At 49.2% G+C, this 23610-nt stretch overlaps 2 protein-coding genes across 2 annotated transcripts; both read right to left on the minus strand.

Annotated features, from left to right (window-relative positions):
• Positions 1-16420: 16420 nt before the first annotated feature.
• KRP23_2013 (uncharacterized protein) lies at positions 16421-17332 on the minus strand (the record flags this gene model as incomplete). Its single annotated transcript, XM_067886692.1, has 1 exon — positions 16421-17332. The coding sequence occupies one exon, from the start codon at positions 17330-17332 to the stop codon at positions 16421-16423; it is 912 nt and encodes a 303-aa protein (XP_067749351.1).
• Positions 17333-19598: 2266 nt separating this feature from the next.
• On the minus strand, positions 19599-22829 carry KRP23_2014 (Lysosomal beta glucosidase; the record flags this gene model as incomplete). The annotated part of the gene is made up of 3 exons (XM_067886693.1): positions 19599-19836; positions 20813-20820; positions 21195-22829. 3 exons carry the CDS (start codon positions 22827-22829, stop codon positions 19599-19601), a joined length of 1881 nt encoding a protein of 626 aa, XP_067749352.1.
• Positions 22830-23610: the final 781 nt, after the last annotated feature.

A 23610-nucleotide genomic window follows, 5' to 3' on the forward strand; every position in this document is an offset into this window, starting at 1 on the left:
CTCTGGTGGTGGCAGATTCTTCACTCCCCGCTCCTGAATGGTGTCGCCCTTGAGTACTTTAACAGTCTCCCGGAGCCCGACGTGGTCGTCGAGATGGACGCATGCGACCACGGACTGTGTGCCCTCGATACGAAGACCAAAATTGCGCTGACTTACCGGTTTTCATCCCATGAGCTCCGGCTTATTGAGCGCTTCAAGACCGGGGAAGCCAATGGTTTTAATATCAATTTCCGGGAATTGCTCTCCTGCGCATTCGCTACCCACGAATGGGGTCCGCGGTGGTCCGAGTGTGCTGCTGACGGACGTCGCCCCCTCCACATACACTTCCGTATCGACAATACATCGGCGGTGGCGTGGCAAAATCGCCTCGCGTCACGTAACACTCGTGCCCAAGACATTATCAGGCTCCTGGGATACTGGGAGAGCTCTCTCAACCTCCGTTTCTCGGCTTCCCATATCGCTGGGGTCGACAACACCCGCGCAGACGCCGGTTCACGCATCGCCGCTCACCCGTCTTACGCCATCAAATTCAAAGAGCTAACTCGTGGTTGGACGCAGGTATCACCGACGATAGACGTCCACGGACTGTCAGTGCTCTGGCGCAATATCTCCGCGAGCATTCCGTCCACCTTCACCAAGTACTCTGCTGCGATGACAAAGTGGACGGCGTGGACATCGCGTCGGGGAATTCAGCCATGGCTTTCGGGCGTCACCGACGATGACCGCATTCACGTACTCTCTGAATTCATCGTGCACGGGTTTCAATATGGATTTGGTGCAGGCGGCCCGCTACGCGGATCATCGATCCTCAACACGCTACAAGGCGTCCGTCACTTCTTCGCTGCGGCCGGAAGGGTTCTTCCGATTGCACACCCACACGTTCGCATGCTTCTGAAAGGGATATGCCGGCTTGACACACCTCCGCGACACAAGGCTCCAGTGTCCGTTCGGTTACTCGAAACCTGTTCCCATACTCTCCGGTTCGATGATCCCTTCGATCAAGCCATCTGGGGGGTCGTGTGTGTGGCATTCATTTTCGTCCTGAGACGCTCGGAAATTGTCTCCATCAGCGGAAACTCGTTCAAGTGGTTCGTGCTTAGAGCTGAGGACCTGGTTGTCCTGGACATGGCGGGGGAACCGACACTATCGGCGACTGAAGCGCAATCGGTACACATGCGGCTTCGCAGTTCCAAGACCAATCAGTGCGGACATGCAACAGCTAGAATGCTGTATCGTTCAGGCCACGCATTCCTGTGCCCTGTCTTCGTGCTCTTCTCCTTCTACGATCAAGACAAGACCTCCCTCCCGGTTTACCAGTGGCAATGTACCTGGGACGCACCGGGCATCCGGCGTGTATTTCAACGGCACACCTGTCGAGCGCGATCAAGAAGGCCGCTGTACTGAATGGCGAGGATCCAAGGAACATCAGCCCGCACTCCTTCCGTGCAGAGGGTGCAACGCACATGTATCGGGCAGGAGTGAATGCCATGACGATTCAATTTCACGGCCGGTGGGTTTCAGACACCTTCAAGACCTACACCAACCTCTGCGCGGAATCCGTCACTTCCCTCGCTGCTAACATGGTCACCGGCTCCAAGGATGATTCAACTCTTCACTAGTGGGCATATGCTGCATGACCTACAATGGGGGCTCCGCTCCCCTCGTCCCTTTTTGGATGAGCGGATGGTCATGCACATATGCCCATTAATGAACTACGATGTTTTACACCCCAACGTTGTGGAAAGGTTCATTTCCTGGAGACACGAGAGGAAATGGTGTTTTACACTAATGGGTACAATAATGATGTGGAACACATATCATGTGCGAGCCACCCACTGCGAGCTCCCAGTTCAGCTTTCGACCAAGACAAGAAAGCCAAGCTAGTTTAAGACCCGCCTCTCCTCGTCCCTTTTTGGATGAGCGGATGGTCATGCACATATGCCCATTAATGAACTACGATGTTTTACACCCCAAAGTTGTGGAAATATCCTGATTCCATTACGATCCCAAACATAGCGAGCAACCGATGATTTTTTTCCTGCAATGATGGTCCCAAAACCGCATTTTCCAACAATTAAGCAAGACACTACTAACACCGATCCAAGCGGAAACGTCTAAACGATTCTGCGCCTACAAAATAAAGGTAGATTAGCTTTCACTTTTTCACTTACAAATTTCGCATCCCTTTCACTTAGGGCACGGACCATGTATTAAACGAACTGACTGGGATAGTAACCTAGTGCTTGCACTCACTTTAATAGTCTCCACTGTGTGTTTGTGATCTCAATACGATTGATACCTCTGTTTGCTTTCGAGATCATTTATTTAGGTTGTTTTGTTAGTCCAAGTTTTTTAGGATTCAACAATTATGAATTTGGACTTAAATAACGTACTTAAGACTACTACAATTTGTGACGGGGCACGCAGCACCTTGCACAGAGGAAGTGCTAGAGAGCGTAAGCTCTCGGTGAACAACAAGTTCACGGTTCACGGTCTAGGGAACCGACTACGGCTTAGACGGTAGGTTTAAAGACTGAATATATTTTATAGGTGAGCCAAGCTTGATCCTTACAACTCTAAGTCAACTATAGTAAAAGCTAAACAAGTGCTCAATGGTTGGCTCACCGCCAACCAGTACCACGTACCACGGGCACAAAAGAGAGACATCCCGTCACTCTTTATGTAACATGGGTATACGTCGGTGTACCCCGTTACATCTGCCGTGCTTAAATTGCATTGAACACCCCCAAGTCACAGGCATTCAACAGGATGGGCGACATCTGAAGTGTGTTCCCAGCCAGGTTGAGATTTTGGAGCTCGATCGGCTGCCGACCATCCGTCGACGGCAACGCACACAGCATTCGAATCGCCTTGCTCACGAGTTTCGTTTTAGCCCAATCAGAGCCTCCTAACGCACATATTGACGAATATAGACCAATGCATGCGGTTCCCTGACAGCTGTTGTGGATTGGAGCAGTATAACTTTAAGACTAGTATGACAGCTAAAGCTGCCGAGCATCCTCACGGCGATTGGTCGCCGCGGTTGCTGAGGGGGCAACGCTGAAAAATACATTGAAAAGTATTTTAGCTAAGCCCCCGAAACAGCATATGCAAATGCATAGGTTGAAGACCCCAACTGCTTCACTTTTGAAAAGCTGCTGTAGCTCACACGATCGCCTACGGCATTGGCGCTTGCGGTGCGACGTTGCAGGGGAGGTAAGGGGCAGCTGCGGCCGCGATGGCATTCCCCACGTACTTACGCCGATGCTGCTAATGTGTTTGCTGTAGCAAATGCCAATGGAGCGCAAGAAGATAGCCACACGTGATTGCAGCCAGTTCGACCCGGAGCAATGCCCGTATCCCGGACATTGCACGAACGAGAGGGCGTATAAGAAGAATGGAGAGCGGCACTGGCTCTGTGTAGAGCATCGCGACCGACAGAATGCTTTACAGCGAGATCGCTACCGGCGTGTCGTCTCCAAGAAGAGCAAAAGGGAGAAGGCGAAGAAGAAGGAGAAAACGACGCAGAAGCAGAAGGCGAAATCGAAGGACTCGACATAGCATAAGAAGGTGGCGTCCGCGCAGAAGAAGGGCGAGAGCAAGAATGTGACGACGTTGAAAGCCGTGGAGAAGGCACCAGCACCGCCTCTTGCGACTGAAGTCAGTGACCATGACACCGTGGCAGAGCGTACGGCGGAATCGACCGCGAACCGACGGCTAACGGTGGGCGACCTCCAAGCGCTAGCGAGCGTATGCAGCAAGATTCGCCCGCTCGTGAACCGTCGCCCTGCGCGTGCTACGCTTCCGCTACGGTGAAACTTCCCTCAGTGGTCTACGTTCTAGTTCCAGTGCAACTTGGGTCCCCACAACCGGTATCGATGCCGAATGCTACAGTTCTCGCAGCAGGAAGTCTAGGTGCGACTCAAATTCAGCAAATGGTGTTACCTGTTGCGCAAGTGGCGTACCCTCCCGTTTCAAGCCCGTCGAGCGTATGTGAGACCTCCGAGATGGCTGGTAACGCTGGCGGCAATTCTTCGACTCAGAATGACGAAGTTGACTGCTGCAATATTCGCAGCATTTAAAGCTGGCAGGATTATCTGAACGTGCTGCAAGGATATGCTGCTGATCTTCTATTCTGTGATGTTGAAGCACCAAGATCAGCGTAATTCGTATGATTGCATAGCTTTAATTTGATTTTGGTATTTTTGTTTTGATATATGGTATGCATCGTAAGAAAGCAGGTTAGACCCTGAACAATTGTACAACGCAAGACGGTTAAATGGTAAAAGGTTTTGTTGGTTGAAGTCAGATTATGCTCTAGCTTCTAGCTTCAATGATCCACTGCACAGGAGTTCTTAGCGTCTTCGAAAAGGATGTGTACTTGCACTTCTGCGCATCACACAGACGGACATGGTCTCAACAATTCTGGACGCGGCTTCTTCAGGTGTTTCCTTGAGGCAGGGATCTACACGAAGCAGAAAATCTGCTCCAGGGTCGTGTAGATATTGGGCCGCCTTCAATACGCGCCGGACTAAGTACAATGGTCGTGTTGTACGCCTCCATCGTCTTTAATCTGGTTCAGGAGCACGCGGCGAGTGGACACGCCGTTGGAGACGCCACCAAAGGTGAACTGAGCCGGATGAGACGTACATAGTTCTTCCCGGCGCCGATGATGCCGCCAAATTCTTGAATTGTTGAATACTTCGGCGAAGATGAGTTGAGCACCACACTGATGCACTGCAGGCAGTTGAAGGTACATTTGGTTATCGCGTCGGGTTCGAAGAGCTTCTCTTACAGCTGTCGATCGGGTTTGACCCCACAGCGCGACTGGCGTCAAATATGGCTTCTATTTGCGCTGTCAATTTGAAGTATCTGCTAGCATTGCTCTGTTGTGATCTAGCGCAACTCCTTTCATGAGGTGGACAATAGGTTTGGCCTACGCGCTGCATTTTCTAAAACGCGTTTGTCTTCGCGTTCAAGTATTGCTAATTTTGCGGGTGTAGTGCTGAGTTTTTCTACTGTCAGCTTATGCGTTAGTATAATCGAGTTCCGATGTTGAATGCGCGATAGGGCAACATACACGAAAGCTATGCTAGGGAAGGAGCTCGAGTGAAAGACAACATAGGTGCATGTTAAACCCTGTACTTTGTGTACCGTCATCGCGTACGCCAACCTGAGAGGTATTCCTCTCCGAACAACTCGAAGATCACTAGATTCCTTACCCCAAGTTACTTCCTTGGGTACAATCGGCACGATGTTGGGCACGTCATCTAGAAGTGAAGGGCTCAAATACGGGCCTATTATCTGGATCAAAACAATAGGTAAATCACTGCCAGCGACGAATATGACGTCGTATACAACGGTATTAGTAGTCCAGCGGTTTGCGCCATGACAAACGTTATAGTCACTGGAGCACCCACACACAATTGTACCTTATTAGCCACTACTTGATTACGATTCGTATTTGGAATCTTTGCATGTTTGACTAGGGCTTAAACCGTCCCGACTGGTATGTCCCGCTTGGTTGCCAAACGCTTTTGCTGCACTAAAAGCATTGAACGATTCTGGATCACTTTTACCTCTATTCTGGCTCGATAGCATGCACACAGTTCTTATACCCGTCCATATTTCTCTTCCACGGCGCTGGACGTCGTTCGATATTCGAGCGAGCGGAGTGGAGAGTGAGCTTGGAACCACCGGATCTAGTTGAGCAGCATCTCCAGTAAAATAGACATTCTACCTCCGAAAAGCTCGTCCGAGTGATGAGGCCAAATTTCACGCATTCTCCTATCTATCCAGTAGATCATACCGCAGGACACCATACTGAATTCGTCAATGATTATCAGATGAACGTCTTTGAATTGCTGCTGCATATGGCAGGGCCTGATTTCGTATCTCTCAACGATTTATATGGTACGGAGAATGCTGTTTTTGTAAAAGAGGTAAATCCTAGGGCAGAACAAAGTGTCATCCCCTTGATGTTAAACGCCGCCGTTCCCTGGTGTGCCAGCAATAAAACCCGTTTTGATGTTCTGCGTGTTGAAGCATGTTCTTCAAATACATTGTGTAGAACTTTGACGATGTGGCGTATAAGCCAATTTTTGCCTGAACCACCTTCGCCATTTATTATCATTTGAAGTGGCTCACAGGATGAGGCGTCTAGTGAGCTTTTGAATCGTTTTCTTGCTTGGGACATTGCGAGCGCGAAAGGGGTCCACTGAGAGTCTGCCATCGTTTCTAAATATTTAGTGAGTTTTCACTGTTTTCTATCGGGTACTGATAACTAGAGGACTTATCTTTGATCTCACGAAACACACTTCCTATTGTGTGTAGCTCTTTCTTGTCTTTCATCCATGACCATAAAGTTTCCGCAACAAAATTGCGAGCTTTCACTATGGTTTCAGGAGAATAGATGTGTCTGCATTTCCATTCATTGCCTTCACCAACATTAGTGGTGCCTGCTATTTCGTCGTTCGATACGGGGGCAGGAGGTTCGCTAGCCTCTGGATTGCTTGTAAAGACGTATTCAGAAGGCGCAAAAGAAACGGCATTTCATGTATCGCGTGCGTTCTTTAGCAGATCCAGCTGATTCTGCCGAGCTAATTTCGCATTCGACTCACTCTGTAACTCTCCATCCACCTGAAGTTTTTGTGCTTCCAAGAATTGAGCAATACATTCTTCGTCGGTGTCCGGTAGATCATCTACAAACCGCCACGGTACATATAAGAACACTTCTGAGAAGCAAAAGCTCGGGTTTGAGGAATTAGGACGCATCCAAGGAGACTTTTGTACAACTACAGGCTTTGTACGACGCCGAATCAAGCCTTCTCCGTCAATACGTATCCATGTATTGATACTATCTGTGTTTTCGTTAAGTAGATCTACGTCCTCGTACTATTCAACGAAGGTTGCAAAATTCATGCTATCGAATAGCTCATCAGTAGGACGATTCATGTAAGCACGTTCGATGGGCTCAATTCCAATCGCACCAGGGTCAGTTGGATCTGCAAGTGCAACTACGTCGTCCATATCGTGTAGGTCCACGCGATAATAGCGCTGATGGTGACGTAGGACCTTTACGTTCTTGATTACTCGTGATTTTGAATGCTTTGCCAAATTTCGAAGCAAAATATAAATCGCCTCAGGCGCACCAACTTCTCGAACAGAGAGTGTGGAGTTCGCTACCCGTTTTAAAATGGAGTGATATGGCAGGTTGGGGTCACTTCATTGAATTGCTTTGGCAATGACTCTCCTGAAGCGCAACGTATCTGGTTCTGCCTTACTAATATACGCACCAGCGTATTCAGCTACGCCGCACGCATTTCCTATTAACTGTAAATCCATGTTTGCACGCCAGCAAGAGAGTGATTAGGGAGAGTAATTGTTTATCGTCGAAACTTTGCGTTTTAACTTCACTTTAAAAGACGGCGTGCCGTCAGTACTAACATTTGTTTCAACTATAGTTTTGTCTTGCAGATTTTTTGGGAACCCAAAGCGGAATTCATTTTGTTTCTTACGGAACGACGGATTGCCATTGCATACATGCCGTTGTACACGTTGTACGACCCGCGATACCCATTCGGAACTTCCTACAACAGGGGGTCTCAATGCGAGGATATCAGTTTCATCATCGCGGTTGTGTAGTGCATGTAGGACAGCAACATAATTCGAGTTCTTTGAGTGTTTTCGATAGCACTGATATGTGTTTGTCTATGAATGCAGCAAGCTCCAACCGCCCTTCTTCTGTTTCGGACAGCTTGAGCACGTCCGGGGCATCTTTTATCCAAAGTAAGCAGTGAATGTGTGGTGACCCACGCTGCTGAAACTCTACTCTCCAGAAGTAATCAATGATCTCACCTAGAGGCTTAGCTTTTCCCATTAGTACCTTATCCAAAAAAGCTTTGAAACGTCTGCTGAAGTGCCGAGCACTCACATCCGGATTTTGGTCAAGGTATCTTCTCCTTTCTTCAAAACTGAGCTTTCGGCATTGCTCCATCGTTAGTGTAGGGTCACATGCTCGGGCGAAATCCGGCCATATTGTGTCTGCAGCGCTTAAAGTAAGAAAAAAGATAGGCTATCTAGTTGGCATGACGCGATTGCCGATCATCGACATCAAATCGTCACGTGCATTAGACCAGTAGAGACCGCTGTCACAGACAACACGAAACTATGGTTTTAGATAGTCTAATACTTGGATTGCGGCTCTCAGTTTTTCTTTTTCGTCTCTACTGTTTCCACGATCTGGAATTTGCATACCACATCCTGCAGCGTTTATTGCGCCAGCGCCACTCTCCGTAACAGCGCCTCTCTCCGTAACAGCGCCTCTCTTAACAAGACCGTCAATTTGTCTTCGCTGAATTTAATTCAAACAGAAAAACTTAAAGTTACCATGAATAATAAATCGTCTGTCGTGCCATTTCATTAGATGCGCGCAGAAACCTGACAATCCATGGCCATGTACCCTTCTTTCCCCTTCTAGTGGTTTGTATCCACCATAGCCATCGGGAAATAGCGTTGGAATGCAGAACTGCATCATGTGCTTAGTTTGGTATTCGTTGATCGGATCACCACGACAACGCAGTTCGCCAACCGGAATTTCCGATTGTGATGTCTGCACGCCTACGGCACTTATAATATGTTCTAGCTCGCTTCTGATATTGTTCTGGTGACCTTCTAACTCAAATGATTCTGTTAAATTGTCTATGACGTCCTAATTTTCGTTGTGCATTTGCTGCGGGTCAGTATTAGATTCAGTGATCAGCCCATCATTATTAGTGGCGCACAGAACGCAAGGTTGCTGTGAACGGCAGCAACAGATTTGACCTGTTTGAGTCGCCTTAGCAATGAGTGACATATCTGTACTGCAGTGAGGTACTCTCTCAATATCCGTATCGCTCGACGTGCTGGTCTGAGTGGATGGTGTGTTGCGGTCCGTATGTGATAATTGAGCTGCTGCTATATCACTACGATTTTCATTTTCATTTACATTTTGCGACGCTCCGCGGAGCTTCTGTGCTTCGTCTTCTGTGACAGTAATGCTAGGTACATCTTCGACGACGTCAATTTCTTCTAAAGCTTGAAGGTTTTGCTCAAATATGATAATATCTCTGTACAACGGGTTGTTTAAAATAAGCCACGTCGATGCTTCTCGAACCAACTTGGGTCGGACACGAAAGTAACTCAATTTACTATGAGTTGTTGACTTCAAAAGCACGACCCCGCACGATTTCAATGGCCAGAGAAGCTCTCACACTGTTTCCGCAGGTTCATTCCAGTAATTTATTGTATTACCTCGGGTGAACTCTTGTCCATCGCGGTACAAATTCACGCACGTTGTAAAAGACATACCCAAGCCAATCAGTCTTGCCTCTATTCAATTTAAAACTGCAAGTTTTTTTTGGTACATCTCCAATTCGAATTCGACTGGCCCGACAAAACTTTGGTACTTTTCGGGCTCGTAAGGATATGTTGCACCTATCACATAGCCGCATATGCTTTGTTGCCTTGCAAGTATCGATGGCAACGAAGCCTTCGGCGATAATATCGATCATTCCTTCATCGTTTCGATGAGGATGGAAAAATGTGTCATTGGAATCGTATATTTTCAAGATAACACTCGACGAGTTCTCTAGCTCGCCACAACTGCCGCACACACGAAGCAGCGGCTCGTCGATTCGGTGGAAAAAGGCTGCGTCAAGATATTGTTAGATCAGCCGTGAGAACTGGAATAGTCAGGAACTGCACAACTATACCTTGTTTGTCATATTCGAAAGCATCCAGGTCGTTAGAAGCTGAATGGAAGGGGGGGGGGGCTTCTTGAAACGTTTGCTTCGAGGCAGCTCCTGAGCGTCGGCATTTCGTCTTTTCGTATCTTCATTTCGTGACTGTCGTTGGTTTCCGCTTTCTTCCTCTTGCTGGTCAATCGGTGAGCGCTGTTGCACCCGCGATACCCGCTGCTGGACGCTGCGTTTCGACAACGCTTCCAACGAGCGTTTTGCAGCCTTAATATATCGAGGCGTCTTCGGAGATTTCGGCATGGCGCTTCCAAATCGGCAATGGCATGAAAGTACAGCGCGCCCGCTTCGTAAAGCATGGGTGCCAATCCATCTGCGCAAGCTTCGTAAAGATTCATTGAAATTGGCTAGTAACGCATCCCGAAGACAGTAGCCCAGGCATTCAGTGAATATTACGGCTACTGTATTCAGAGGAGTGTTGTGGGTATCTTTTGCGATAACTTCGACTACGATGATAATCCGTCCTGATTGTTGGTAGCATGCCGCATCACCCGGTAGCTGCGAAGGAATACCACGTCGAAACGCTCGTAAAACACCATGTATTCAAAAGAGTTATGTCAATGGATATGTGTACAAAATGTGTTTGACGTAGTTGAATTTCATCCTTAAATCTCCAAATCCAGCGAGCTGGCGATGGAATGCGTCTTGGCTGTGTCGAAGAAGCTTTCTATCATGCAAACATCTATTCTGCGACACAGGCTATATCACACGATTCCATTCCATTTTTTACGACCCTTCTGCTCATCCAGAGCTCCCAAGAATGCAGCGTATCTTGGGCTGGCTATCTCAGGCAAGCCAATACTTCTGTACACGATCTTCACTCGTCGAACGGCCGTCGCTCATCTTTTCGGCTCATTCATAAGCGCAACAGCTCAGCAGTAAGTACGATCTGGGTCTGCATGCACTCAAGCTCTGCAAAAAAAACAAATCAATTCGGTGACGTACAGGACGTTACGAGACGTCGAAGCAGTTTTGTTTAGTTGGTGCCACCGCGCTAAAACTGCTAGTTAGACATCGACGACCGCCAACATGCATGCGGCGTCAACGAATGAATACACCCAACGACCGAACGTGTAGAACGCGCTGCTTGTTGGGCGCAAGGTCAACACGATGTAGCTGAACCCGTGTCGAATTTGGGTCCACGGTCGTGCTGTGTATCGACGTCCTACATAAAACCTTTGCAGGATGGTGCCTTGCAAAGGCACTTGACTTTGGCCTAGCATTTGCACAACAATATTAAGGATTATACACTTGAGTGCAAATGGTGGGATTTAGCTTTCCTTTGAGCGGACAAATTCGTGTCCATAGTCGATGGTGATTTCTTCTCCGATGGATATCTTCTGCTTAGCAAATAGCGCGCAACAGGTTTCACCTGCCACGTCCCAACGCTCCACCAAACAGTTTGGACAGCAACTATGGTTGGCAAAACGGGCCATCCCACCCATGTCACGAGCGTCAATAACCTCTGTGGCCGTGATGGCCATACCATACGTGTGTCTCGACTTGGTTTGCTGTTCTGCAATACAATTTAACGTTAATCTCTGCTAGAACTATCACACAACTGAGCTTAGTATGTTGTACCTTTTGTTCTCGCTCCAGATACATTTCCAGGCTCAGCACTTCTCCGACGTGCTGCGTAACCAGTTCATCTTCTTCGATAGCCATTTCAGCAATCAACGTAATACATTTCCCTGGAACTGATCTTAGTTGTAGTGCTGCGTGTTCACCACGCTGCATACGTTGGTTGTTGCACTTGTATTTGGTAGCACAGTGCCCCATGACACACTCCGTTTGTGTCTAAATTACAGAGTTAGTTCAAATACTAATCGCCCACGGAGTACGCAAATCGCAGATCGCACCGCTCGATTTTCACAGCGTGTCAGGCAAGTTATGCTCCAATCGGCACATTGATAGCACCGACAATACGAAACTTCGCCGAATTCATGTGTTCGCTGTTCACAGATAACGATATAGGACACAAACCTACCAATGGGTTTCTGCGCGTTCGGTAGCGGTATACATTTTGAACTATGTCTTCATATTCACAAAATGCCTGCTTCACAGAACGTTGTTGTTGCACCTGCACCTTGTTAGACAACATCGTATTTAGCAAGCAGTAGAGTAAAAATCACCATTAATTCATACTGCCACGATGGGTGGTGCCTTGGCGGATACCGCCGCCGCGATCCAAATATTCGTCCATTTTCAGCTGCTTCATTCGGCGATAAACTGCTTACTGGATATCTGTCAAATCGAAAAGTGGTTCTTGCTTCTAAAACGCAAACCTGCCAGCCCCCACGTTTAACCCCGCAATATACTGATGTGAAGCAACATATTTTATAGCTGGTACAGGAATAAGTGGTTTTACGGGTCATCAGTATGCACAGCAGACACCAAAATCGTATACTATGGGCGGCAATTTACAAGTGCGAACGTTTATTGGAATGAGATTAACTACATAAACCAACTAACCGTGTAGCTGGTCCTACATGAATGCGGAAAACCCATGCGGTCCTGCTAAAGGAAACAGAATACAACCACGCACAGAAACCATGCTGATCAACAGCATGAAAATGTCGTGCGAACCACTTCAAGCTCGAGGCTCGGTGTTCTTGCTGCGCGTCGTCGCTGCTTCACGAGGCCCATCTTCCTTGTTCTCCAGAATAAATCACGGACGACAGAGCTCTTGTTCAACGAAGATGCTTGCAACTTGACTTCCTCTTTTTCTTGGGCACTTCACGGGTTGTTTTGCGCTTCTTCAGCGGCGGCTCTGCCTCGAAGACCTTGTCGCTCACGTCGCGTTCGTAGTGAACGCTAACCTTCGCGATATCAGCGTAGAATCCAACCCCGTCCGCATTGCGGAACGTGTAGACGGAACCAGGGTGGAATTCAAGGTTGCCCTTGCCGTACGACCCCTTCTTTGGCTTGGCATCCCACACCGTCACGTGGGCGATGAACTGCTTTCGTTTCAACAGCTTTAGGTCAGCTAGTGCATTTGCGGTTGGCTCGAACTCAGTCTTCTGGGTCGCATCAATAGCAGTAACACGCGTTCCGCGATTACTCATGAGCCGCTCTGCCGAGAGGCAACACAGTTTGAGCGTGACCGTCACGTCAGGAGCAGGGTACGCGGTCGTGATGAACTCACGAAGATCCGCAACACATGAAAACATGTTGTGAGCTTCTTCCTCCTTCTGTTTCAGCACTTCGTCTTGAATTGCGTTCAGGAGATCCATTGCGGTGGTTAACAGAGAAGTATTGGGAGGTCGCAGAATGGAGAATGATCAAAAAATGTAGTTAAGCGGTCATACCTGGTTTCTACTGCTTGAGTTGCAGCCCCAACGCTCCAAACGATCTGAGCGTCGCTGCAGCTGTCGTCGTCAGGTTCGATGTCACACCGGTCGGATGCGTAGGATGTGTAGCTCGTCGTTAGCGGAGATCATATTTGCATTACCACGAGCTCAAGTCTGTGTTTGTATGGCGTGTTGCCAAACCCAATAGCATAAATGTCGGCACTCGCACAACCATAGTTAGTGCAAGCAACCTGAAAGCCGAGAACAAATTTAGTAGTTTACAGTGTGTTTCATAACATACAGCTACTATCAACCAGCGATGATACGCCATTCGCTTCAAAAACCTTCATCATAAAATTCGTTCAGGATCGTTGAATGGGTGTTTTGGCGCATCTTGAAGTCAGTAGGCCGTACTCCGACGAGGAAAACCTACATGCAGACGCGAGTGCTGTGCTTTTGATCCTTAAACCTACTGCTGCGCGCTACAACGGCTTTCATTTATCGTACTCGATGCATCGCTGCGTTTTGAGCACACCAAACCTTAGAGCTATGCTGCCAAATCTACTTTTAGCAGCGCAGCCTGAGCTTCGTTCAAGGGTTTACCAATTCCGTCGAGCGATCCTTGCCAGCTTCAACGAAGCGCAAGACATGGGGATCGCTGCTATCATCGCAATTCACAGGGTGAAATCACACCTTCAGATCGCACGCAAGCCAACCCATTAGGCACGCCATATTCTGCCGCATCTTGGAGAGCCGAACCTACGACACGTTCGCAGATCCTTGTACGTTCTTCGAGCAACTGCGCAGCTAAACCTCCACGAAAGCAACCTCAACTCTGCAACGTGACATCGTCACCCTCGCTATACAACGCAAAATCGAGGCTCGGCGAAAGCAAGCTCAGAGAGCACCAGCTGCCGTAGCATGTATAACAGAACATCAGCACGCTCGCGATCCTCCGTAAATCTACAGGTTATGCCTTGTTTTTGGCGGAGAAACCTCACCAAACCTTCCTCGTGTCTTCACAGTCGAATTGTACTGCTCCTGTCGCAATACCATCGTACAAACCAACGTACGCCACGCGGTGAAACTCATACACCCAGCCAGGACGAAAGTCCAAGTTGGCCTGGTGCACCGTGTGCGGCTTAGTGTCATCCCACACCACGACTTGAGCAATCCGCGTATTCAGTACTGATAGATCGAGCGCACGCTTCGAATCCTGTTCCTGGTGGAACTCGATGCATTTCGTTATATCTATGCATGTGACACGAGTGCCGCAGTATCCTGCTAAGCGCTACGACGTAAGGAAGCACAACTTCACAGTCACGATCACGCTGGGGGCAGAGCGTGTAGCACAGATAGACGCACGTAGGTCAGTCACAGTAGAAAATAGGTTCATAGCGTCTTGCTCCATTTCCTCCAGCACAGTGTTTCGTATAGTCGTCAGCAGCTCCATCACGCCTGTGCCGCAGCACGCCAAAGGGGAAGTGTGGCTTGCAATATGACCGCTCACGAATCGCGTGGACCACAACCAAAAGGTGTACTTCCAAAATCAGTAGCGTCAGCGCGACCACTGGCAGTACACTGGCAGTGCCCTCCTGGGAGTTCTTACGGAGTTCTTACGGGGGATGTGCACCCTGCCTTACTGAGTTTTCGGACAAAACAGACTCAAAAGCCATACAAAGCAGGACCAACGGGTCGCAATGGCTGACCATTGTCCCCTAACCACCGATCACAAATTCTATTGAAAATTTGGCTACGTTGGGTAATCTTCTAGTACCTTATACAAAGCGACCCTTCGTGGGTTCCATAAAGTTTGTTAGGACTTTAGTGACTGTTAACACATTCGAGATGGGTAATTTTCGTGACTTTCCGTATGAAGCGCCGGATCGTCGCCTTGCGACGTCGTTAGAAGGAGTTTTTTTTTTAATCGAAACTGTTCCCTAGGGGGAATTATAATGATAACCCTAACCTGAATGGTAATACCACGAAAAAAAAGCTGTAAAAAGGGTAAATGAAGCAGTAAATCAAGGTAGAAGGTGTGTGTCGTACACATATTACGTTTGATTATAGGGTGGCTTTGCCCCAAAACGTTTTGAGTATCGGCTCGGCCTATTAATAGTCAAACATTTTACTATGAGTGTTATTAGCTGGAGAAGTTTAGAACCCCTTCCCTATCCTGGATATTGACTGAGCGAGATTCGGGGATATTTTTTAATAGGCTGTTGATGCTGCCCATGTTTTCTATAAGGGGTAGGCCTACTTTATCATGTATTGGGCAGGTATCAGCAGGTAACGTCCATGTTTTTTTCAAATGAAGCGGAAATAGTTTCTTTTAAATGACGGAAGCAGAAGTCATTTGGAAATAAATTCTGGTTAAGAAACCTGTTCATGGCCATGTCTAAAACATGGACGATACATGTTGGCGGAACGCCAAAAAAATGGAGAGTGAGAGTGCGTGGGTGTTGTCGGTCAAGCCTGTCCATTCAATCTGTCCAGCTATAAATGTCGAAGAAGTCAGTTAAACTATTAAAGAGTGACAGTATGACACGTACACTATAATAACGTTGATGGCTTGGCCTTTCAAAACATCTGCATGCACAAAACTTACTCAAACCCTGGGCAATACATGTTCCGCACACATGGCCAATTTACACTACGATACATGTCCAAAACTTGGTCAATACATAAACGCAAAGTGAAGTTGACAGTGAAAATGTTCGTAATGCAATGCTCATTGATTAGACTTAGATCTACTTGCTAGCATCCTCTTTCTTCTCCTTGTCGAAGTTCACAACTGCATGCAGAATCTGCCAGCGTCTGCGAGCAAGGCCTTCCTCTGTGTACGTCTTTCCACAGTCGCTTCCAGAAAAAGAGGCACACGAAGAGACCGCAATTGTTGCTATCCTTCTGCAACGGGTTGTGCACAGCGATGTGCGTGAACCCGGTCAGCGATCTTGCCACCATCTCCGATGCCAACTCCGACAGAAGCTTGTGGTGAGGACGGCTATCCACGCTGTCGTAGCACAAGAGTGTTCCCTTCGTCATGTCTACTAAGATGCACGCCCAGTGGCATCGGTTCAAATTGATCGGCATGAAGACGAAGTCTTCAGATGTCGTCTCGAGCGCGTTGAGCGTGGCTTGGGGAATGCGTTTACCTTTCTCTGGTGCCGGGTTGCTCAGCTGTGGAAGGAAAATCGTCTTGTTTTTCTTGTACTTGTGCGAAAGCGTTTCCAGAAAAGCATGAATGATGATATCGTTGAACCATACGCCGGGCCACACGCAGTAGATGTGCGCCCAGTGCACGTCGAAGCTAAATCCTGAGATTCTGTCGTCTGTTCAGGCGTTGGCGATCTCAGTTGCGACCGTTTGTGATCCTTCATCCGAGAAATGGACGTATACCTCGCTCATGAGCCACAAGTAGTATTGCATTCCACGAGAACAGGCATTGGCCATGTTCCACAGGTATTTCATGGCCTCGAGTCTGTTCTTCGAAAAGTCACCGGCCCCCTCAACGTGGACCGAGCACAATTCGGTGTCAGCATCGACACTGGTTGTTCCATCTACGGGAGAACAAAGATCCACCTCCGTCCCAACGTCCTGCATTTCAGCTTCCTTCTTCACTGCTTTAATGAGAGCTGCCGTTACCATAGCCTCAGGAAGTCGGAACGATGTTGGCGTTGGGTCCGGCTCTAAATTGCTCAGCGTTGCAGTCATCTTCTTCTTGGCATACCCACGGAAGCGGACCTCGACCGTGTTTAAAAACGAGAGAACTTCGCTCAGAGGAGGCCTGTTGGTCCCGAGATAGATCTTGATTTCCACCACATATTTCGCACTAAGCAGTTGTCTCAATTTGCTGCCTTGGTTGTACTCCTTCCGCTCTGTGCTTCGTTTCGAGTCGGTAGCAGCCCGATTTTTCTTCGGTCGCCCTGACTTCGGTGCTCGTGGGTTGAAGGGCTTCAGTTTTAATTGCTCGGCCGCGTCCTCACAAATTCCGCCATGGACCTGTTCGTCTTTCACCACCGCGCCGTTCTCAGATGTGGCAGCTACTTGTGTTGGCGCTAACTCATTATCAGATCCGCTTTGCGAAGGTTGCACCGGCAGCGACAAGTTTCCTTGACGTAAATTGCTACACCATTCTTCCAGATTTCCCATCGCTGTTTCAAACTTCACATCGGGGAAGTCAGTGAGCTCCGTGGTAATACGCGAGAATACTTCTTGAGCGCGCTTGTACTTATCCCGCTCAGCCATCTGCTTCTTCATCTTCACATCATCACGGCATGTGCTAACGCGGATGGGAACCTCGATAGAGGCGATCTCATCGTCTAATGCAGACGTCCGCAGCCATCTAACCAAAAAAGACAAGGGTCATACATGTCCAATACGTGGTCAATACAGGGGATCAAGTACATGGTCAATACACGGCAAATACATGACCATTACCTGGTATGTATCGACGAATACGGGATCGTGAAGACATCTCCAAGATGCTTCCGGAACAGAAGTACATGACGACAGGGCAGCTTTATAGTGACGGAGAATTCACAGTCGCAAAGCCAATTGTTCGTGTCAACTCGGGGAACACGTCCGTCGCGACAGACTTGCACGAGATGCTGTCGCTCTTCAAAGGTGTACTGAGGCATCGTATCAGGGTCAGTCGCGAATTGATACTCAGGAAAGAATGTCTCGGCAAGCCAGCCGGAAGTCATTCCCAACAATTGGTTCATCTCTTCTCCGTAGTTCGCGTTTAGCGTGGACCCCGGCAGCATGACCTTTGCGTTGTACTCGTCTTCTTTGCGGCGTTGGAACTTCAGAATTGCTTGCAGACAGTCCTTCATGGAGAACGATCCGTCGAGATCAGCCTTGAGCTTCCCGAAAAAGTTCTCCAGTCTGTTGTTCGTATTGTTTCGGAAGTGGGGCAAATCCATGCGAAACGCCCCGACCCACATTTCCTTCTTCGCAGACCAATTCTTTCTGAAGTACGCCCATAGTGCCTCGCGTTTACCGCGACAAGCGAGCAACTTGAATTCGTCAGCATGGTTCTGAAATTCTTCGTCCGTCTTCGCAAACACCATGTTCCCCACGCAGTAGTCCAGCTGTTTCAGCACTTCACTAGGATATGTACCGTACTTTTTGTCATCACAAACAGCGGAAGCGAGCCACATAAAGACGTGTAAGTGACAAAGTAGGATTTGGGCGTCTGGAAACATGCGCGTCAACACCTCGATCTCCTTCAGGTCCTTGTCCACAACGATGACCTTCGTAGCCTCCCACGCATTAACTGCCTGAAAGTGCTCGACTGTTTTCATCATATGCCAATCTGCGTTGCGTTCAATGACCGCATGCTGCACCAGCTGACCATTCCCGAACTGGTCCATCACCATGAATGTACACAACTGGTAATTGTACCTGGGATAACATACCAAAACGTGGCCAATACACATCGTACGATACATGGTCAGTACATGACGGATACATGGCCACTACATGGACAATACATGGAAGAAAGAAATGGCCGCCGTACCTGTTGGTCTTGTGAGTGCAGTCGATCAGCAGCAACTCCGGAAAACGGTGATAGAGCTTACGCATGTGCTGCAAACTGATGGAGATGACGGCCGTCTGTCCTCGTGCGTTTTCATTCACCGTCGACGCGTTCCCTTCTGCTTGCAAGTTGAAGTTGATAAGAAGTTCAGCCACTTGATTCTCGTTCGAAAGTTCGTCACCTACACAAACGAACGCAATTACTAGATTAGTCGACACATGACCTCGACGGCGCAAACACTGCATGCGAACCTGCTGCTTTGATGCGTGTCACGAGGTTGTACACGTCCCGCATCTTCACTCGGTGAATGGAGTTGTCGCGAATGTAATCGTAGACCCTGGTCGCTTTGCTTCCGCTAGTCACGAGTAGCTCCACGTTGCTCATTATAGGAGAATCCGATGGAACCATGCGCTTACTGAGATATGATCGGAAAACTTCTATAGACACGTAATGGTTGTGGCCGTAGAACTCCAGTTTAATCTCGACCCACCACTTCCCAACCGAGCGCTCATATACTTGGGCGACGAACCGCGCCCTGCAAACATTAAATGTCACTCGCTGAACGGACCGCAACCCAGTCGAGCGCTTTCGTGGTTTCCAGCCATGAGTGCAAATGTAGAGTCGCTGATAGGGGTCCATATCCTCGGGCACAAGCGGTATCTCGGAATCAGGCTTGTTAAGATATCTCTTCTTCTTCTCCAAACGCTCGTTCCTCAATCGAACGTTGATGGTTTCACTGGTCTCTAACACCGTCTTTGTGCGCTCCTCGTATGCCTTCAAGTACTTTTCGAGGCTTCTCCATGACTTGTGATGCTTCTTCATCGTAGGCACAAAGTGGAGCTCTTCCGCGCTCTTCGATGCAGATCGCTTTCGAGATGAGACGCTTCCGCCATAACTGTGGTCGCCACGCTCACTGTCATCATCACTTTCCTCCTCTGCTACCTCCTCCTCTGCTGTTTCCTTCTCATCTTTATCCTAGTCTGCAGCAGGTTCCTCCTCCGCTGCTGATTCCTCCTCCTCATACTCCTTCTTCTCTTCAGCGGCGGTCTTCTCTTCGGCCTCTTTCTTCTCTTCGGCCTCTTTCTTCTCTTCAGCGGCTCTCTTCTTTTCAGCCGTTTTCTTCTCTTCCGCTGCAGCCTTCGCTTGTCTCTCTTCCTCTCTCAAGCGCTTCTGAATTTTGTCCGTGTTCCTGGTCCGCGCCATGGTTTCAATGCTACAAATCATAGCCAAAACATGGCCAATACGTGGTCAAAACATGGTCTCCACCTGCATGCACTCAACACCATTACGGGGTATCGAGATTCTTACCTTCAGCAAAGCAGCACGTGCCTCGTGCCGGTTTCTCAACGCGCGGGGGACAGGGATCCAGGTAACTTCGCAGAGCGTGGAGCAGCTCCGCGACTCAAGGAGAGCAGGGGGGCTTGACGTGAGCGCAGCGAGTGGCTTGGTTGATGCTTGGGACGCTCCGAGGCGCAGGGAAAGCAGAGAGCTTCAGGAGGGGGCCTTGTCGTGTGAGGCTGAGAGAGAAGGGGCCTTGGCGTATGAAGTGATGGCAGGGGGGCGTGGCTTGGCGTGTGCAGGGGGGGGGGGGGGGGGGGGGGGGGGGCAGCCTCTCAATCTGTGGCGTGTGTGCTTCCGCGCGTCAAATCGAAATGAGCTCCGTAAGTAATTTTCAAATTTCAAAAAATACAACATGGGCAATACCTGAACTAAAACGTGGACAATACATAGATTAGAATACGTGGGCAGCATAATTTCCGTTTTAAATATCATACATTTTTGTAAACGTTAAATTGAAAAGAGGAGTGATGGTCTATATGGGGTGGAAAACATAAGGGAAAGGTTGAAGTGGTTTTCTTATTCCGCCACCAGCGAGCCGAACGGGTACTCGCCCGTCGACAGAGTGAACGTCGCACACAACGGGTTTGCTGCTGCGGTCTCGTTGTACACGTCGCAGTCCGTCTCCGGCTTGATGGCAACCACGTAGTCCGCGTCCTCCGCAACAAGCTTCAGACCGCTACCGATCTGGGGGAAGTACACGCTCCAGTCCGCCGCCGTCAGCTCGAACGTTACGGTCTGGGATGCACCCACCTCCAGATTGATCTTCGAGAACTTCTTCAGTTGTTTCACCTCCGGAACCGAAATGGAGCGATACGGCTGCGTGAGGAATAGCATCACCGTCTCCTTACCGGCCATGCTACCAGAGTTCGTCACCGTCACCGACACGTTCACCGAGTCCGAGCTAGACGTCACGTTGGACTTGCTGATAGTCATGTTCGAGTACGTGAAGTCAGTGTAGCTGAGACCGTGGCCAAAAGTCCACTGTGGCTCGCAGTAGTCGCCCGTCGCACACTGCGTGGTCACGCGGTGCCGGTACGGGATCATGACGTTGCCAGAGTCCTTGGGATACGTGATAGGCATACGGCCACTCGGGTTCACATCACCGTAGGCGATCTCAGCTACGGCTTGACCACCCAGCTCACACGCCAGCATGCCGTTCAGGATGGCGTACACGTTCTCCGGCAGGCCACCCAGCAGACGCGGACGGCCCTCAAACAGCACCACGATGACCTTAGTTCCCGTCGATGCCAGCTCCTTCACGTACTCAATTTGACCAGCAGGCAGCGAGAGATCGTCGATATCGCCCGACTTCTCCTCGTACGGCTCCTCGCCAATGACTGCGATCGTATATTCGGCTTGGCTGGCGTATTCCTTTGCAGTCGCCAGATCCACATCCGTGTAGTTACCCGTTATATTCAGGCCGTTGAAGTAAGTGAACGAATCGTTGGCAGCAATTACCTCGAAGCCCTGCTTCACCGAAACACCGTGTGAGAACATGTCGTTACCGGATACTCCCCATACCTGGAGACTCCAGCCACCGCACTGGTATCCGATGTTGTGTGCGCTGGGGCCCGTCAGAAATACTGATGCGTTCTTCAAAAGAGGCAGGGTGCTGTCATTGTTCTGCAGCAATACGATCGACTCGCGAGCTCCAGTTAACGCGGCGGCGACGTCATCATCGCTACCAACCATGTCAACGTACTCCGCGCCAGGCATCGGGTTGTCATAGAGGCCGAGCTTCAGCTTCGTCTTGACAATGCGCCGCACAGATTGTTTGAGGCGGTCAATGATCTCCGGACTCTCCTCAATCAATTTGTTGGTTGCATTCGTGAAAGCCTGGTTCCTGCCTACCATACTCATATCGAGTGACGTGCGCTCAAGGGCGAATTTGGTGGCTTCTTCGGTCGAGCGAGCAGTACGATGGAACTCTGTGAGTTGATTGATCTCGCCATAATCCGACACCATCAAACCATCAAAACCAAGGTCCTCGCGCAGCAACGTCGTCATCAGCTTCGTATTTTCGATCACAGGGACACCGTTCACGGAAATGTAATTCTCCATTCCAGTCAACAGACCTGCATCCACAGCGGCCTTGAACGGCGGGAAGTACGAGTTCATGAGGTCATAATCTGAAATCTCCACGCCGTCCTTATCCTTGCCAGTCGCGCTCCACGAGTAGCCGATCCAGTGCTTCATGCATGCGGCCGACTCGTTGTAGCTCTGGATACCACGGACCATGGCGACCCCCATGGTGGAAATGAGGTACGGATCCTCACCAAACGTCTCGTACACGCGCGGCCACAGCGGGTTGTGTACGATGTCGAGAACGGGGTCAAAGACCCAAGGGATGCCAGCAGCTAGCGCATCACGTGCAGTGATGCGAGCTTGTTCGTATGCAATGTCCGGGTTGAACGTGGCAGCAGCGTTGATCTGGTGACCGAAGAACACCGTGTCTGACAGAAGTGAATTTCCGTGAGCAGCATCCACACCGAAGATCATTGGGTGACCGCCGTTCTCTTCCATGGTGATTTCTTGAATGCGGTGGATGAAGGCTCGCATTTCTGTCGTCGTCCAGCCCCAAGTTCCGTTGACTTCACCCAAGATCGATAATGGAAGTCCAAGGTAAGATCCCACGTGCAGCTTGGCATAGTCGCGTAACTTGTCTTCGTCCAGTTGGTACGATGAGTTGATGAGACGATATACTGCGATTTCCGTCATTTGACCCACTATGTCGATGTTCGAGAAGTTTTCCATCACGGTGTCCACATGAACATCCCATTCGTCAGCAGCAGCAACATGGTTACCGTTGAAAACGGCCAGACCCAGCACCGTGTAGCTCACAGCGGAAAGCCATGACTTGAGCATCTTGGCTTCGTGGTATCTTGTTCTTGTTCGAAGAGCTTGCGACGATGACGATGAATTGCGAAGTGAGGATTGTCGGTGTGAGCGGCTTTGCGAGCACCAGCAGATCGCGTCGCGGGTGCTTCGAGCTCGGATCGATCGGGCAGCGAGTCCATTTTGCTGTGTGTTCGTTCGACACGAAAGGGGCGAATTTCTACTTGGACCTCTTCAGTTTTGCATAACCCAGGCAAACACGAATACACGATGAACATAACCAGCTTTAGTTTGAAAGTTCTATCGCGCCATTATTTTAAAAAGATGTGGATAGATCGCCACAGGAAGCTGACCCGGGTTTGTTTGGTTAGTTCCTGCTTAGGGCTTAGGGAATCATGTAATGTCCAGGCACCACTGGAGCCATCGGGGATGTACATTTAGTAACACCTTGTCATGCAGGTTAGTTTCACTAACGTTTTATTGTTGAATTAATTTGGCAACCAAGTTTTAACGTGCCCCCCGCGAACAATTTGTAAGATAGTGTGGACCCGTAGGGCAAACGCAGTGTAGTTTACAGACCAAGTTGCACCGATCAATGGGTAACATGCCTCGTTGCCGTTTCTCCAGGACACAGTCCGATACGTGATGCTATAGTTTTCAACGACTCAAAGACCATATCAGCACTTTCTTTTCTGCATTGCTTTCGGATACAGTCTCTCTGTCCATTTCAATCGCATCATGCCAATCGATCCACAGCGTAGGCCCAACGCAGCTCTCCAAGCCACCTCTCCGAGTCCCTCACCCTAACACT

Source organism: Phytophthora ramorum (genome assembly GCF_020800215.1).
Source record: "Phytophthora ramorum isolate Pr-102 chromosome Unknown Phyram_PR-102_s0002, whole genome shotgun sequence".
Taxonomy (NCBI): Eukaryota; Oomycota; class Peronosporomycetes; order Peronosporales; family Peronosporaceae; genus Phytophthora; species Phytophthora ramorum.